The 18,810-nt window shown below is 37.3% G+C and overlaps 3 protein-coding genes across 3 annotated transcripts; 2 read left to right on the plus strand and 1 right to left on the minus strand.

The window, feature by feature from the left end:
• The first annotated feature begins 220 nt into the window (after window positions 1-220).
• On the plus strand, window positions 221-2,544 carry LOC145204202 (uncharacterized). The gene has a single exon (XM_080076673.1). It carries the CDS (start codon window positions 275-277, stop codon window positions 1,988-1,990), a length of 1,716 nt encoding a protein of 571 aa, XP_079932799.1. The 5' UTR covers window positions 221-274; the 3' UTR covers window positions 1,991-2,544.
• Window positions 2,545-4,905: 2,361 nt separating this feature from the next.
• Window positions 4,906-11,363, minus strand: LOC145222799 (sperm-associated antigen 1-like). Its single transcript, XM_080089012.1, has 7 exons — window positions 11,155-11,363; window positions 10,920-11,062; window positions 10,093-10,241; window positions 9,838-9,998; window positions 9,094-9,196; window positions 8,577-8,824; window positions 4,906-7,698 (listed from the first exon to the last, which is right to left on the minus strand). The coding sequence occupies exons 1-7, from the start codon at window positions 11,263-11,265 to the stop codon at window positions 5,341-5,343; spliced, it is 3,273 nt and encodes a 1,090-aa protein (XP_079945138.1). The 5' UTR covers window positions 11,266-11,363; the 3' UTR covers window positions 4,906-5,340.
• Window positions 11,364-11,622: 259 nt separating this feature from the next.
• On the plus strand, window positions 11,623-17,516 carry LOC145222808 (ubiquitin carboxyl-terminal hydrolase MINDY-3-like). Its single transcript, XM_080089022.1, has 12 exons — window positions 11,623-11,858; window positions 13,367-13,537; window positions 13,803-13,898; window positions 14,230-14,323; window positions 14,381-14,495; window positions 14,718-14,791; window positions 15,163-15,242; window positions 15,634-15,858; window positions 16,646-16,718; window positions 16,807-16,894; window positions 16,958-17,032; window positions 17,245-17,516. Exons 1-12 carry the CDS (start codon window positions 11,765-11,767, stop codon window positions 17,392-17,394), a joined length of 1,335 nt encoding a protein of 444 aa, XP_079945148.1. The 5' UTR covers window positions 11,623-11,764; the 3' UTR covers window positions 17,395-17,516.
• The last annotated feature ends 1,294 nt before the right edge of the window (window positions 17,517-18,810 follow it).

An 18,810-nucleotide genomic window follows, 5' to 3' on the forward strand; every position in this document is an offset into this window, starting at 1 on the left:
GATTTGTTCAGTTGGTTGTGGTGTTGAGGGGTCCCCTATGAGTTAGTAGCACTGTAGACAGGATTAAAAGCAGTGTGCTATTTATAAAACCCCTCATGATCGTAGGCGTATTAATTGAAGTTGTCTTACGGACTATGCCTTAATAAACGCCTAATAGTTTATTATTAGACTAATCACTAATTTCCTACATATTAAACAAAGTTTTTATATATAACAACTCAATTGAACTTTCTAATTCCAGATTCGGCTTGGTTTTAATTAATAAAACTCCAAAATGGTCATTGCGGCATCCAAATTTGATTCGATCAACGAGGAGGACCAGAGCAAGTCATCTGCCAACACTATTCATGTCGGCGGAAAACCGAAAAGCATTTCGTTTTCGGGTTGCGGTTTTCTGGGAATATATCACATCGGGGTGGCAAGCTGTCTAAAACAACATGCGCCAAAACTGGTGCGGAATTTTGACCGCATTTACGGATGTTCCGCGGGGTCAATAATAGGAACAATGCTACTGACCGATGTCTGCTTTGGGGAAGTGTGCTACCGTACTATGAAGATCGTAGCGGATGCCAGATCAAGGTATTTGGGACCACTAAGTCCGGGTTTTCGACTTAATGAATCGTTGATTCGGGATTTGAGAGCAGGATTGCCGGAAAATGCTCACGAACTTGCCACAGGGAGACTTTTCATCTCGCTGACTCGCCTTTGCGATGGGAAAAACGTCATTGTGAGTGACTACAAGAGTCGTGAAGAGCTGATACAAGTTCTCATTTGCAGTTGTTTTGTGCCATTTTACTCTGGTGTTTTTCCACCCAAGTACAGAGGGGTGAGATATGTCGATGGGGGTCTGTCGAACAATCTACCTGCCGATGATGACACAATAACTGTGTCCCCGTGGTCTGGAAACAGCGACATCTGTCCACGAAACGACAACTCAACTTCCTTACTGGACCTTAGCTTTGTCAACACCAGTATTCAGTTGAACGCATCAAATCTTTACCGATGCTCGTCTATGTTCTTCCCTAAAGATCCCGAAGAATTAAAAGAATTCTGCTCACAAGGCTTCAGAGAAACTGTCCACTACCTCTGCGACCACGGTCTCTTCGAAACAGTTCATCCCCGTCGTCGAAACCTTACCTTCTCATCCGAATTAAATAAGCTCAGCGAACGGAAGCGCATCACGCGGCGCTTGTCCCAGACCGCAAAAAAACTTGCGGACGTCAGCGAGCTAAAAGTCGAAGAGGAATCACGTGCAAGTCACGGTTCATCACGTAACAGTTGGTCGTCAGACTCCACGGACGAAGGAGCCATAGAAATCATGCTTGGTGGGGATTTGAAGCTCGAAGGAATGCCAGATTGCTTTGACGAAACTGGTAACAACAACTGTGCAATCAGTATTCCTGTGCCGGAGTATTCCTGCAACAAAACCCAAATTGACGGCGAGAAAGCTTTTACAGTCATCCATGCCTACCCCATAGACGAGGACAACGTCCTAAAACTTGAGTTTCATCTTCCACCACCGGTTTTAGAAGCGCTAGAGAGCGCGTTCGAGCGAAATACTATTGTTTCGAAACTTCCTTTTGCCAAACTGCTATGGTCCTTCCGTAATTCCTTGATATTGCGAGTGCCTATTGATAAGGCTTACTATCTGTCCTACTCTATACTTAAGCGTTCGTCTATGGTTCCTACTGACCTCCAGTGGCTAACTGACCATTTGCGACACCTCGTGGAGAAACTTCAAAGCCGCTTTAAATGCTCTGGAGAGTCATTGGTCCTAAAACTGCAGTCTCTTGGCAAACAAGCGAGGAAAGATATTCAGTGGATTTGCGATCAAATTAATGTTACTCTGCAGCTATTGACAAAAGCTATGGTGCAACGTGGACTGTATGTGACCAACTGGTTCAAGCCATTTCTTCAAAATGTTCCCCTTGCCAAAAACTTGCCGTTTATGGCCCGGCGGGATTCTAGAGTCGTTCTTCAAGTTTGCTGAAGCTTGAATATTGTTTCAACCTTTACAAGCAACGATCAACGTGGTGTACAAATATATGATTACGAAACGTTCAGTTGAGTTCACGCAAAATTTCAGCGATAACTTTTCATGTTTTCTAAAATGTTGCTTTCTAATTTGTGCAACAAATTATATTCTCTTTACGGTTTTTGATTGCCTTCACATACGTATTTTGTTTTGTTTGTGTGAAAGAAAATACTTGTGTTTTATTATTTCTTTTCTTTTTGCAGTTTCTTGTGGTGCTTATTTGTACGTAACAAATACATTGGTGCGACATGATACGACGTAAACTTTTAAAACATGTCTGCCTAACAGTAAGACTCACTTGCGCCTTGAAAACGTCCTAGTATGCCATGGCATACTGTTTACCTGATATTGATGTCTTTCGCCGTCTTTCTACCCTTCAGTGTTACGATACATACGAGTGTTTTCTTTTTTCCTCAATGCGTTATTCATACGTGCATGGTGTAGTAGCCGCCAATTTTGTTCTGCGTGACCTCATTCGTCGTCAGTGCACATACAAGTTTTCCTGATTACGTTGACTGTTTACGTTTTTGTAGCAAGGTAAATAGTGTCAGAAAATACTGGTTGTTTAGTAAGGTGTTGATAAAGCCTCAACTCTAAAAACCTGTACAATCAAATCAAAATTCTCGAACTGAGAGGTGGCAAAGACTTCATGAGCTAAAATTTCCTAGTTGAAACATGCTCATATTTTTTTTTCTGTGCACAGAACCAGTACTACAGATTCCATCCAAAATGATGCCTTGAATTTTCAGGGGAGGTGGCGCAAATGTCGTAAACAATGTTAAGGACCATGACCAAAAAATATTCGTCATCATGTAAGCAACCACGCGTTTGGTAGTTGCTAATGTAGAAATGTTTGGGTTGTGGATAAACCTTCGCACAAAAAGTGGCTAATTAGGATTTTATTACCACGAAGCGGTATGTGGTCAAAGCCGTTTATTTCGTTTTTTTTTGTCAATAAATAAGCCAGCATCGCGCAGAATGGACAAAAGTAAGTATGCTTCCGAAATAATTGTTAAAAGCCAATCGTTTTATAGTTTATATAGTTACTCGGACATCGATTTTGTTCGTTGAAAACAAGAAAGAGAAAGTTGCAAAGAGTGTCACTGTTTAAATTGAGGAACTTTGACAATACATAAAGTTTCAGGAAAAGCTTGCCGTTTGCAAAAAGAAAAGTTTCACCATGAACAATTTCGTATCGCAATGAATTACCTATTCAAAAGTTCATATCATTAAACGTTAAACACCTAGGTTACTACATTATGACTTTGCAATGTTTTCAAAGCACAGATCCTGTCAACAAGTTGAAATGGATTTGGACTTTGCGCAAGTACCGCGACCTACCTAGAAAACACCCACGTATTCGACCTACATTGATGAGCTGTGATTGGCTGAAGCTTGAGGAATGTTCTTTGTGGCTTTTGTTAACTATTAACTGCAAAAAGAAATAGGTCGACCTTGTTTGCTTGTTAAGGTCAAATGGTCAAAGTGATACAGTTAAAGTCAAGATAGTTTTCTTATTTAATTGTTTTTATATTTTTACACCTATTAATATCTACCAAGGACATATCGTTGCTTTGTATGTAAAAAGAGCCGTTGGAATATAAGCCTTCGTGCGGTGGCATGTATGGTACAACAACCCATACGACTTATGTTTTGCACACATTTTGCTCTTAAAGTTTGTAGTAACTTCGCGGTAAGGTGTTCTTAATTGAGCATACTTTAAACTTCAGCTACATATTCATATAGTACATTACCATACATTTCGAGAGAACATTTGGGGTATGCCTATAAGCGGTGTGTGGCCCACTTTATGCCTGGCAGGTGTTAACAAGTGCCACACCCCCGGGATCGACACCAAGCAATACCAAAGTCTACATGATAAACTCAGTGCAGTCATTGACCCACGCACATTTCTAGCAACAGTTGGGACGAACAGATTAACCCGAGTTCAAAAACCATATTTGATTAAGGTAACACAGGTTTACTACAGGTTAAAAGAGCACGTTGAAACCTTTGGTACCAAATAACAAAAGTACCGGTAAGTCAACATTATGACAATGACAAGCGTTTTTGGTGAAATAAGTTTTCGGTTAAACGTTGATTCATAGTCAAGGTATTTGTTTGCGACAATCGTTGTACATTTGCCAGAAAATGAAATGGTTATTATTTGCAATGCTATATTGGCATTGATTTATCGAACATCATCAAAGCGTGTTGTGCAGATGTTTTCGTTTTTTTGAAAACCTTTTTTACGTGGTCAGCCGTCCAAATGCATGGGGTCTTGACCTAAATGGACATAGTTTCTCCAATTTCGTGGCTCCCAAATTGTTTCTGGTCGTTTTCCATTTGCCACACGGTCTCCCGCAACACTTTTTTAGCAGAAAGTAAACTGTAAAGATGAGGGGCAAGAGTAAAAGTCAAAGGTACGCGGACCCGATACGTGCCCTATAATTGTTAGGGATATAGAATATACTAGGAGGTCTTTCCTCTAACACAGTCCCTGGAACCCTTTTTGAGGAATTTTGAGTATAACTAATCAAACCACTCTTTATTTATGGTTTTCTTTTTTACCCTGAAGCTTTTTCATTCTGACACAGTTCTGGGGTTTTAACTTTTCTTTAAATTAAACCCTTACCTATTTTGGGGATTGTAGATGTAATAACTATTAAAGCGACGGTTGGTTTTAGCAAAATTGTCGTTTTTGTCCATTTCATAATGTTTTTTTTGCGCTTTGAGGAATCAACTAAAAACCTTGGAAATTATCATTTCGCCTGAAAACCCTGTTTTGCAATTTCTGCTAGTTTTAAGACGCATATCTGGGCCTACAACTGTCCGACCTTAAATGAAACTTGCCCACTGTCAGTACAAAGTAACATCACACTCGCAAATTTACTGAAACTTAACTCGAAGATGTACAAGTCAAAAATAGTAAGACAAAAATAAATGAATTTAACATGTAAACGACTACCAGGTACAAATACAAAAAATCATCACATTGCAAATCAAAGCTAATCATTGAATAGCAGCAACGGTTTTATTTTAATCTATCTACACAGAAAAGTATACAAGCGAATTTAAACTACGTGCTTTGACTTAAGTAGGTATTGGGCGGCAAAATAGAAATATTTTAGTGTAAAATTACGCTTATACTTATGACACTGCTATAATATTTAGGACAACACACTTCGAACTAAATACATTACAAACTAAAACAAAAGATATTTTTTGGCAAAAATAATAATCACGGATATAAAACAGCATACAGTGTTCAAAATCACTTTTCAAGCGATGACGGCATAATTACGTCATACCGAGTAATTCTTGCGTAATCTGTTCACGTCACTTGCAGAAAAGCCCACAGTGTTAGCATCCGTTTGGGAGGAAAGGTCATCAAACAATTTTCTTAAATCACTTTTTTCTGTTTTGCTTAGAAACATGGCGGCCATGTTGAATCTTCGAGCGTTTACCATCTGCTTCATGATCTCATATGCCCGACTCACACCCTGTGAACTTCTTTCGCTCATATGATTTCGGGATATTTGAGTGAGCGTTGTGATCATATGAGCATCTGTCTTGTTGCTCACGAGATTTGGAAGATTTTTTAAATCAACGCGATTTATGATACGTTGGTAGGCTTGGATGTTAGTTTTGGGCTGGACAGCGTTCCACAAATGCCCAAACTCGTAGGGGGTTGTAATGGGACTTTGAGAAGCCTCTTCCTCAAACTGGTCTTCTTTCGATGCAGGAGGAGTTTTGTCTGAATTTTCTTGGGAAGGCAAATTAGGTGCTACTTCCTCTTCCTGGTTGGTCTTGCTATCTTCTTCTTCATCGCTTATTTCCTCAATAATCAACTTTCTGCTCGAATAATCTTCAGGTTTGATTGTTTCCACTTTTCGCAGGGTTTCTTTTGCGTCTGTTAAATCCACCAGCTCCTTCTGTACCATCTTCATCTCATTTAGTGCTGGTTTGTTGCAAGGATCAATAGCCAGAAGCTGCTTAAGATCTGCCTCAGCATCATTGTACAGTTTTAGGCTTTTCCTGGCTTGTGCGCGCCTGAAGAGTGCTTTCACGTTTTTCGGATCCAATTTTAAAGCTTCACTACAATCGTGATCAGCGGAAATGTGTTTGTTTAGTTTTAGGAAACACAAAGCGCGGTTTGTAAAGCTTGCAACCTGGTCTGGGGCTATTTGTATACATTTTGTGTACGATTCAATGGCCGATGCGTAGTTACCTTTGCGCACGAGACCATTTCCTTCTTCTTTTAGCTTTTCAAACAAATCCTGACGAATCTTGTTCTTTTTAGCCGCTTCTTCCGCTTGTTTTTCCGCATTTTTATCAACTTTCTTGTTGTGAGGTGACTTGCCATGTCTTGACCTTCGCTTATCTTTGCCCTTTGACTTTGGCGGCGAAGTTTTTTTCGCTTCAGTTTTTTCAGGCTTGACTGCAGGGGCGGACTTCTTGATTTCAGATTCAATAACTTTTGCCTTGGGTTTTGCAGCACTTTGGGGCACAGTAACCGGTATAACAGTTGTTTTTAACACTGGTTGCGACACTGAGATGTGTTTTGCATCCACTGTGGGCATTTCTGGAAGTTTCTCCTGCCATTTTCCACCATACAATTCACGCAAGTGCTTTGCCATTCTGTTAGCGCCATCTTGTGCCTGAGTTGCATTGTAATCCACCAATTGCGCTGTCTTGAAATCCACGTAGGATTGTTCGTAACGCTCTTTGTGTTCATATGCAGTGGCTCTGCGCACCAAAGCCTTAACATCATAAGGTTTCAGTTTCAAAACTCTTGTACAGTCTTCTATACATGCGTTATTGTCTCCAATTTTGAGTTTACAGGCCGCTCTATTATTGTGCAGAAGCGCCGAAGCGTTTGAATACTCCGGCGAAACTGGAAGCTTTCCAATAGCTTGTGCGTATTTTTCTGCGGCCAAACCGTACTGACCGCTGCGGAAAAGGTCATTCGCTGCTTGTTTAATGGCTTCTAGTTTGGTTGGAAGTGGTCTTTGCTCGGGAGCTGGTGGTTCTTCTTTCTTAACAGTCTCATTAACCGGCTTTTCATCATTGTCGGTCTGGTTTGCTATCTTTTGGACTGGATTCGGCTGGTTTAATTTATCAGTTTGCCCAGCGGATGACGTTTGCTTAATATTTGTGGTTTTGTTAAGCAAATCATCGTTCTTGATATCGTTAGATGATACTGGTTCGGATTTTGGGGCACTTTTAGTGTTGGATGAGATTACCGCTTTGGGCGTTTCCTCACTTTGGATACTGTCAGCTGGGCAAGGTTTGGATTCAAAGTTTTCTTCCATTTTAATGCTGTTTCCATTAATGTTCCCATCTTGTTTGGTTGCAGTAGAATTTGAAGTGACATGTTCGATTTCAGTTTTCTCAACCCTGACGCCATCGTTTCCAGAACTGATACTTTTAGTGTCAGCAGCTGGTGAATTTGTTTCTCTGTTATTAGGTAAGGTATGGGAGTCACCGTTTTCTTTGACTTTTTTATCAGAAACTCCATTTTCCTTCACAAAAGACGACTCCTCATCAGAGGATTCAACTTCATCAATAACCATTCTTCTTCCAGTCTTCTTTGTTGCCTTATCTGTCAACTTTTTGTTAACTTCATCCAGAATTTTCTGAGCTCTTACGTTGTTAGCTTCCTGTAAAGAAATGTAAGTCAGAGGTTAACAATATTATCTTCAACCCTAATCTAATTCATTGTAGTCTTAAAGTCAAGCAAGTCTAAGAACATCCACATTCAAAACATGATTGAAGCTTGTATCAGCTATCTACTTGGACTAACTAAATAAGCTTACAATACACAATAATGCTTTAATTAATAAAAATTATAAGATTACTACTGGCTTTAATACCACACAACAAATCGCTTTAATAAACAGAATCTTGTCTATCCACATCTTTGCTAACATTTATACTGAAACTTAGCAGTGCTGTAATAAAATACTGTAATGTAAAAAGAATGCAATTCTATACACTGCTTGAGGAAATACTAAATAGGTTAATAACAAAGTGTAAAAAGTCTGTTCGTGACAAGACGACATTTGGTGCTAAATAAAACATCTGCAGATTTACATGAGATTTAAGCAACAGCTGTAGGTTTTAGCACAAATGTTTTATTTTAGATTTGGGTCACTACTCAGGACCAACAATGCCACAAGCTATAAATAATTGAATTTTGCTTTGGCCGAATTTAAAACTTAAATTGAGTTGAGTGTTTACCTTGGTAAAAAAAATTTGAGTTGAGTGTTTACCTTGGTAAAATAGATTTTTTTGGTTTGACTTAATATAAATGTTAAAAATGGTACTGGCGTTTACACACAATGATACAAACATGGTTACCCAGGTTCATCACATGCACAAATAATATGTTTTGAGCAATGCAGGTAACTAGTGATAAGAGCACCAGCATGAGAAGTTTAACTATACCTCTTTAATATACAACATTTAAAATGAACCAAACATAAAATAAAGGTTTAAAAGCATTAGCAACACAACCAGAAATATATTGTCTACACACCTTTGAAAGCACATCCTCCAAGTCGAGTTTAGCTTTTTCCAGACAGCCAAGTTCATTCAAGGCAGTTGCACGCCGAAGCTTTGCTTTTAAGTTGTCAGGTTCTGATGACAATACTTCATTGCAATCCTTTTCTGCATTCTTCCAATCTTCCACTCGCAAATATGTTAGGGCTCGATTGTTTATCGAAGCAACAACAGGAATAAGATTTATGCTTCGTGAGTAGTAGGCAATTGCTTCCTCAAAGTCACCTGAGATATATTGGAGGCTCAAACATGATATATTATAAACAGGTTTACCAATTTGCACAAATAGTTTGGTTTTTCAGCACATCGGGGTTATTTTCTGATCTAAAGGACTGGTAAACCTAAAAAAGCACCGTTTCTTGACCAAATGCATGAAACAAACCAGTGTTGAACAGAAAAAAGGATGAAACAGACCATACATTATGTGATAATTAAAATCCACAGTCTACATACATGGCATCTTTTATATCAGTTTTATGGGAATATGTACTTACCACACTTAAATGCTTCATTTCCTTTATCCTTCTCCAGTGATGAACGAACAGCTTTTTCCTCTTGTGTCATGTTACTGGAGTCAATGGTGTGAGAAATTTGAACCTAATTCAAAAGAAAGCAAATTAATATGTAGGACATTGCTACTCTGCATACACATTTATTTTGAAAAGGTATGAAACCCCAAATATACAAGGTTGTAGGTGCATTTTTAAGACATAATGTCAAATATTGTAGTAAAACAAAAATGCAATAGCAGAAATTTACTTTAAATATTTTTTTAAATTCTGACTTTTAACCTTTCTTATCATTACAGGTGCAGATAGATGCTGGAACAAAACAACAAACATGACACATCAGAATGGTATTTTTAGAAACATTACAAATGATTTAACCTTCCTAAAGGGGAGACTAATGAAGTATTAAGCACCCTAAAGGAGCTACTGATACACCACAATAAAAAAATGACTGTTTTTACAATAACACTATGTTTGTATGCAAAAGCAAAATTTGAAACAAAATAATAAGAGGTCAATAAGTCCTCAGTACAGAGAGAGAGAAAACTTAAGTCAAAGCGAAATGACAAAGGTAGGTAAATACGTGAATTTGTGTTTATTCAAACCATCACTATAAGTTATGACTTATTTGCAAGTCACCTGTAACTTTGTGAGCATGTGTGAATCTAATTAAAATTCAATTTTCAGGCCCAGTTCCTAAAAGACTAAACAGGCCACAAATGCCCTTACTTTCTTGTTGGTGACCTTTGGTATTTCTTTCCTTTTCTCTTCAACCTTATCACATTCTACGTCTGCATCAAATTTGTCCCAAGCTTTATAATCCCAACTTCGGATGCGAGGATCTTTAGAAGACTTTGCATGTCCATTCACTTCTACAGGTTTTGCTTTGCCTAGTAAATGCCAAGAAATAAATTTTGTTGCAAAAATAGCCATTTTTAGCAGCAAAAACATACAGACAAAATAAAAAAGAAATTTCTTGTATACCTTTTATTAGCTTTGAGGTTCTGATGGGTGGAAGCGATTTTTCTGCATCATTAGTAGCTGGTGTTAAATCCTTTTCAGCTTCTTTCATTTCACTTGACCAGTCTTGAATCCCATTTGTCAAATCACTTCTGTCATCATCAGGCAAATCTCTGTTGTACAAATTTGGGTGAAATATATGTCACCAATCCCAGTCTACTCACCAATCCCCAAAAAATCACACAATTCATAATTTGGGCTTCACTGCCAGCTACATTAATTTCCTTGTCTTTAGTTTTTTCTTGAGAATTTATTGACACACATGTGATATGACTGCGTAAGATTTTGATTCATTGTTGTTGCCATTTTTTCATTTGTTGTAGCAAGTTTTGCTATCTGTACTCAGTGATAGTCGGTAAATATTTGGTTGTACCATAACAAGAACAGTACATAAAGCTTTCCTACAGGCTAAAGCACAAGTAGATAACACAAGGCCTGTGGATCCACTTTGGCACTCCATCTTATTATCAGTAGAAAATAAAAAGTACAGTCATGTTCAGCTCATATACGGCAGTTGTAAAATTTGACTCTGTGCTAAAATATTGTGTACGTGCATGGTAAAAAATTGTAAAATGTGGACCAAACTTTGCACTTAAGTTGTGAGTCCCATGTCTGGAGCTTTATTTTTTTAAACTAAACACTTAATCATTGAAAAACTACACACCTAATCATTAAACAACACATTTAATTATAAAAAAAAACAAATATTTTATAATTCTTAACCGTAATTATTAAAATCAAGAAACGCTCAATTACTTTAATAACTTAAATTTTCCTTCCATTCTATCTACCTGGTTCTTATAGCAGGGTTTTCTTTTCTTAATGCTTTACTCTTTGGATTGAGCTTCAGAATCACATCTTCACAATGATTTATTAAATGTGGATAGTATCCATGCTTTCCTGATCGTAGGTCCCTTAAGATTTTTTCCAATTGCTGAAAAGTAATAAATCATCCACCTAATTATAGGATTACGTAACCCACAAAAACATTAGCCAATATAAAATGTAAGAGGCTGTAAAGTTTACCTTTACGTTGGTACATTTGTTGATAAAACTATAGTCCATCATATCAACCGACACATCACATGTTCTATCTCCGCTTCCATTTAACATTTCTGCAGTTTGTGACGCTGACATTCTGCTTACTTATTGTAACAGTGTTCAATAACAGAAAGCAACTAGTTTAATTAAGTTTTTTATAGGGGCAGATTCTAGAACAAATCAAAGTCAGAGGACGTGTTTTTAGCAAATCAACTACTTCAAAGTTAAATTTGTTCATCACGCAGAAGTTTTGTCGTTAGGGAGAAAACAGAATATACTAGAAAGCGACATCCGATTGCGACAAGTAAATTTTAATTAATTTGATTTAAAACTATAACGTAAATACTAAATTTGAGGTATCTTTCATTTTTTTGCAATTTTAATAAGATGTACATTTCAATTATTTTTATGCGTCAAATGAATAGCACAAATGTCGCGTCGGTTCGATTTGCATTACACAGGGTTTTTGAGATTACTCAGCATTTAATTGACAAACTGTGAGGTTTCCTTAGTTTATAGTTTGCTTCGTTACTTTGTCTACACTTCTATTTCCACATCACTTCAATGAATCGATTTGGGTGCTGCCAGTAGAGTAATGCAAGAAAATTTTTCTGACGTTGATCGCAAAATAACTGCCCTGGTTTGGGGTGGAACTGTGTCGGAACTGATTTTCAAAAGATGGTCGCAAGGTATGTTCAGTTAAACCTTTAGTTGCATTTTTAGCACCGACTGGACAAATAAAAAGGTTTAGTTGGTAAAAAATACTGAGTTTGTTATTCAAGTAAAGAAATTATACAGTTAAAAGATAGGTTAAAAATTTGTTTATTAACTTGAAATATACTTTTTAAAATGATATTGTTGTTTTTTCTGCATGCGTTATGCCTATTGTTGTTTTATATGGCAATGCACATTCTGGACTCTGGTTATTATATTTCGTGCCAACAAGCTTGAATGGTAATATGATTGGACTTGTAGAATTATACAGGTCACGTCTAAAACTGCGGGCCCACTTGACCCGCTTGGCCCGCCCCATGCAAGTATAAAAACTGCAGGCCGGCTTGATAAAGCCGTGGGCACGCCTGTCACATGTCATTAAATTTTGATTTCGACAAGATCTGAACGGCAAGCAATGGATGTAGTGGGCCCGCAGTTTTTCCTTGCGATAGACGCGACAAGCACAGGATATAGTGGGCCCGCGGTTTTTCGATATGAGAGGCAGGCCAAGCACTGGATATAGTGGGGCTACAGTTTTCATACTTGCAAGAAGCGGGCCCGCAGTTTTCCAATTACATGAGGCGGGCCAAGCGGGCCAAGTGATTCAAGTGGGCCCACAGTTTTAGACGTGACCGGAATTATACTAATGATAACTTAAACAAAATGTTTTTTTCCACTCAGTATGCGATTTTCATTTTTCAGGGCTGCTGATTCTTATTTTCATTAAGTCAAAACAATTGCAAGCCCTTTAAAATACCTTGTTTATTTATTGTTTTTGAGCGTGTAAATTAAAAACTAATCTTGTGTGGTTGCAATTGTGGATTTTCTCATTTGTCATTAATCTCAATGCACTTTGTCTAAATCAGGGGGTCCCAAACTTTTCTACAAATTTTGCCTGGTGGACCCTTTGCAATTATTTTGATATTTCGCGGCCCTACAAAAATCAAAGAATGCTACAGGAAAAATGCAAAACCATTGTTTCTTATAGTACACTAGTGCAATCACGATTCTTTTTAATGTAACAACTTTTAAACTTAGTGGTTTTCAAACTTTTTCATTGTTTTTTCAAAACGGTCACGCCTGAAGGTGTATTTTAGCAATACGAAAGTTGATTTACAGAATTTTAGCTTATTAGGAATGCAAAATTACACATAACAACGATCCAAGACGGTTTGTGACATCACAGACAAGACAGAAAACATTACGATAGTGCGCAAACAATTGCATTCTTGATAGTTGTCATGCAATAAAGGCTATCTATTGTATAGTAATGGAGGCAGTGGATCTCTAATTGTACTTTGATTTAAACCTATTCAGTGACACAAATTGACGCCAAACAAGACTATAGAGGCACGTTAACCTTTTCGCCGACCCCGCAAAATTGCTTCACGGACCCCTAAAGGTCCGCGGACCCCAGTTTGGGAACCGCTGGTCTAAATGTTAAATCAACATCCATTTAAGCTGTAATTGTGTGATTGTAAAGGATTTGAATGGAGTGTTGATGAGAGATGTGCATTAATCCAACAGTTTGGTGGTCCATGTGCTGTTATTGCACCTGTTCAAGGATATTTTCTACAAAAACTGTTATTTGATGATGGTGGCGGGGAATGTTTACCTCAAAACAATGCAGAAGCCGACCTAGAAAACATATCAGGTAAACAAAGCGCAAAACTAATGATTAAATTTGTCGATTCATTGCAATTGTGTCAAGGCAGTTACTGTGTCTTATTAGATTCATTTGAACCTTTGTAACATGGAATTTGCAAACTGCACTCTAATGTTTTATTTTGTCAACATTTATTTCATGCTTAAACTAAAATATTACATCATTCCCTGGAAGTTTTATTTTGTGTTTATCACTTAAGCAACATTTACTGTAGTATATTCGAGGTAAATCAACATGATGTTTTGTTGACCAGAATCTGAACGCGACAAGTTCTTTGCAATGGCTCTGGTTTCAATGTTGACAATGATGAATAAAAGCAGCTGGACTCTTTGTGTGTCTAACAGTGCAGGTAAAATGATGTGTGCTCGGTTATCCGTACCTATTATTACTTATGTGCAGGTTGGAAAATATTCTTTCTTTTCCTTGAAATGAATGTAGTTTTAAATAAATATCTATTGTAGTTTGGTGTCAGGTAGTTCAATTGACTATCTTGTATAAAATCTGCTCCCAAAAATCTTCAAACTCAACTTAAGATACGATTAATGCTTAAAATGAATTATAAACGTAATGATTAGATGAACATTAAAAAAAAATGTTTCCGAACAATTTTGAACTGGGGTTAATTTTACTATCTGTTTTAATTTTTTATTGCGGAGATTTTACTTTGTTATCTTTCCCAGACAATTGCAAATCTTCAATAACAGAGGGCGGCAGCTCACAAATTTCATCATGTCTCACTGATTCACCTATACACGATTTTCATTCTTCATTAAGGTTGTGAACAACATGTTAAATACATAACTTCATATTTAACAATTTTAATATGTTTAGACTTCGCAAATGTTCGTGTGAAACCGAATTACACTCATTTCTTCTAAATGATCTCAGTTCGTTTATGTCTCCTTTCGGTGTTTTAAAATTTCTTTATTCTGTCATTTTATCCAAGGTATGTTAATTACTGCAATAAGTAAGATTTAATACTAAATATAACTGCATGTGTGAACAATTTAATGTAGTACACAGTTTTCTGGTAGTTTAAAAAATAAAAAAAACAAGCTTAACGTAATGAAACCTAAAAATCATCGTACAATCAGTTTTAATTTAGTTACAGACTATTTGATTTAAGGCACTTTTTTGTGTTGACCTGTAGAACATCTTGTGTTTGCAGGGGGTAGACAATGTAATTAATGAAATGGACAATCCTGATGTTCCTTTGATTGATTCTATTCATGGACATGGAAGGTATTATTAAAACAAAGATTGTTCCAGATCTGTTTTAGATTTCTAAACTTTAGCAAACAAATTTTGCTTTGTCTGTGCAATAAATGCATTCTTGGGCTAGTATTTGCTACAATAAATTTTAAAAGGAATTATAACCAGTAACAGACAAAACAAAACAGCTTTATATTCATTTTCGCTTGTTCATTCTGGTGTCGATATTTTCTGACCAGAATAAATTTATAACGCCTTTCGGTCCTAACAAAAAATATCTCTTGGTACTGTTTAAGATAACTGAGCCAAAATTTATTTCATTCTGGTAACCCATTTGGTTCTGCTTCTTTGAGTATTGGTAATTTTTATTTGATAGATGAAAGCTCATGTTTTCTTTTTAGTCAAAATCTTATCAATTTGCTAATATGCGGTCAAGCTGTTTCCAATGTGTTTGATGGAAATCGAGATGTTGCTGGACTGTGTAAGTATCTCATATCATCATCAAAAATATATTTTTAAGTTTAAATTTTGCACACCCAACACATGATGACTAGGATATGTCATTGTTAAAAATTTTAATATTGTTATGAGGGTTTCAAGTCAGAAATATTCCACAAAGTCTGTGCATGTTTTTTTTGGTTTTATGTGCATAACCACACAATGTTTGTTTTTTTAAAAAAAAGCTTGTTTTACCAACAAAAACCAAAGAATGTATATTAAGTGCTATCGTCAAGTTGCACTGTGTATCTCGCCAAAAATATTTAAAACAAAGTTTAATATTAAAAGTACCACAAAAGATGGGATAACTTGAGTATAAAATCAGGCAATATTGTTTTTCGATTTACGTTTTTTATCGTACGGTTTGATTACAGGTCTTCGAGGAATTCCCAATCCTTGCCATATCGGATTCCTTACCTTGTTGGAAAAGTTGCGGTATTGCACCGTGGGAACGTATTTAAAGCGCCCCAAATACCCGGTTTGGTTGCTTGGCAGCGAAACACATCTTTCCGTTTTGTTTTCACGCGAATGTTCTCTTGTAGCTCCCGATTCAATACTTGATCGAGCACACAAGATATTTGACCAGTACGACCCAGAAGGTTTGTGCAACTAATGTTTTGATCTCAAAAATCAATTTTTTCACTCGTATAACATGCGACGGTACTAAATACCAGATTTGACGGCATGTTACTACATGATAAGCAGTTAACATGAATAAAATTTATAACTGGGATCAACCCTTAAACGTTTACGCTGATTCGGTATAACGCCTTCAATGAGCCTGGCTTACTATGATTTACATGTTTAGCAGCACTATTGTAAAAAAAATTTGACTATCATTTTGAGTGGACTTTTGAATGCGCTAACGATTAGACATATTCGAGTTGGGGTGAGGATTTGTGATTGAAATAACACTACAATCTGATTTCATTACCCTTGTTTGGCTTTGCCCTATACTCTCGCATTCCACTTACCATGCGATAACATGCGGTACTTAGTTGCAATTTTCGCACGAGTAGACGCTGTCAACTTGAAAGTTTATATTTCTAACATGTTTGGCGATATGCTATCATGTGTTGGCTGGCCATATTACACCGCCAATTAGTAGATGACATCCTATCGTGTGATTAAATTTCCTCATAAGCTGTATTTGCGTATTTCACGTCTTGGTGCACGGAAGTGTTAAGTCAGAGCATTATCCGATTTTTAATCTAGGTTTAAATTTTCCCGGGCAGCAATTTTTCGCCGGTACGGAGTGTTACGCCGCTGACCAACCGTTTCCATATCGCCCTTTATTATTTACAATTTTTTTGTTGATTTACTTCATCCTCACGTGTGTGTTCGTCATTATTCACTTTTTCAACATAAACAATGATAGCTTTGCAGATAACGGTTTTGTTGCAACTTCTTCACTGGAAGATTTACTCCGAGAACTAGACTTGGTCAACGAACCTGAATAGTAAGAGCAAGGTTTTCAAATACATATTATTTATGTCCGACCTATTTATGAAGTATTTCAAAAAAAGAATAATTTTGCTCTTTTTTAGCGTTCAAATAATGTGTGAAAATCTTGACCCGGAAGGCTTGGGTGTTATTATCAGATCAAAATTTTTTGAAGAATTTTTTTCAAACGAGGTGAGCAAACTAAATGGTGTGCATTATACTGGTTACTTAACTTTTGTTTTGATTATTTCTAAGAACAAGAAAACGCTTCCGGATAGGTTTGACTTGTTTCATTACAACGGTTTATCCCAGTCGCATCAAGATGGAAAGGTCTGCGCGATGTGTTTTATTGTTTTGCAAAAAATACTGTGTCGTGAACATCCTGGTTATAAAATGTAAACATGTGACAATTAACTTTTTTTAAGATAGAACAAAAAAATGGATTAATTCTTTCAAAACGATACTTGCGAACTCTATTCTTAATGTACCTAAATGATACTTTTTTTTGAGGTTTAATCACACATGTACTTCCTAAAATTCAGGTGCGATTTCGGAAAGGAACTGCCCGCCATATAGACTGGCAGGAGTGTAGCGGAAAAACTGCTGACTCGGCAATTGAAAGCTGCCTTCAAATGCGATGGCCTGGCATATGGTTGACTTGGCAAGACTTGCCCGCCCCCTCGCTCAACTAATGACGTCATAAAGCACTGTGTCCAACTGTTTAAATAGTCCACGTACACAACGAAGCTATATTAAATGCAATGTTTTAAAGTTCAATGAAATGAAATGTCTTCGTGCGCACTTTTGTGCAAAATTTGTGTCCAATTTCTATTGTTTAAAGCGGCTGTAACAGGATAGCCATTTACTGTGTGAAGGGGTATTGTCGCAGCTATATTTAGAACGTCATGGGACTGTTTTGTTTATGGCTGCTGGTAAAAATTTATTCCATCGAGTTAACGATAGTGGAGTGGCATTCGGCGCCTCGATTAGTTTTGTTCTGAGTGGCGTAAAAAGTAGGCATGAAATGACAGCCCTTAAAAAACAAACATGGTAAATTGAAAGGGTTTTAGACGAATATAATTGAGTAAAGTGTAGTGTTGTGCACAAGTCCTGTACAATTTTCGAATGGTACACTTAAGACTTGGTGACAAACATGCAAAAGCGCATTACCGTCGAGGCTGCGTTCACACAGAGGCACCGCCACGTGGTTTCGTACCAGGTCTTCATACCCCGCGCGTTCACACTAGACAGTTTTCGCGACGAGGCATCGCGATTTTTTGCTGGTGTGGACGACAGGTTTTGACGTCTGAAGACAGGTTTCGCGATGAGAGAAAAGTGTGGTTTCAAACCTGATGTTTTTGAAAAAACTTACTACTATTGCCAGTACTATTTGATTTTCGGCAATGCCAGATTAGAGTTTAACTGAACTATGCAGGTCATGTTTGAAAAAGTTACTTTTTCAATTTGTACCTTTATTTGCATGCATTTCAGTTTCATAAAAGGAATAAACATGGATTTAAGTGGAAGGTTTTCAAGTGTAAATTTATTTTGGATTCTTGCTAAACGAAGACGTGTACAGCTCAATCAAGATTTCCTTTTTAACTTATTGAGTTACACACATGTAGACCCAATGCAATTTTTTGAAACGCTTTCTTGTGGCTCTTTGCCGTTAAAATCATGAGCTGAACCTCCTCCGCACTCCAAAGTTCAATCAATTTTGTGACTTCTTCTTCAGACCATAGTATTTCTCGTTCACTCATTTTAGGCACGCAAACGTACACTTCAGTTAACAAAAATAGACAGCACTTATTATAAACCAACGCACAAACCGCTGAATTCGGTTTCGCGCCTTGCTTCGTTCAGACACGGTTTTCGAACCATGCGTCGTTCAGACACGGATTTCACGACCACGTTTAGGCGCGAAACCACCTCTTTTCGTACCAGGTTTCGGGAGGTGACGTTTCGTTCATACTACCAAAAAGTTTCATTCCTAGTAGCGAAAACCTACCGCGGTGCCCGAGTGTGAACGCAGCCTAAATTAGAACTTTTTAAAACCCTCATTAATCGCATGCTAGTTGCTGATTAATGCTGTTCAACACCACTGTTTT

Source organism: Phallusia mammillata, chromosome 1 (genome assembly GCF_965637545.1).
Source record: "Phallusia mammillata chromosome 1, kaPhaMamm4.hap1.1, whole genome shotgun sequence".
NCBI lineage: Eukaryota > Metazoa > Chordata > Ascidiacea > Phlebobranchia > Ascidiidae > Phallusia > Phallusia mammillata.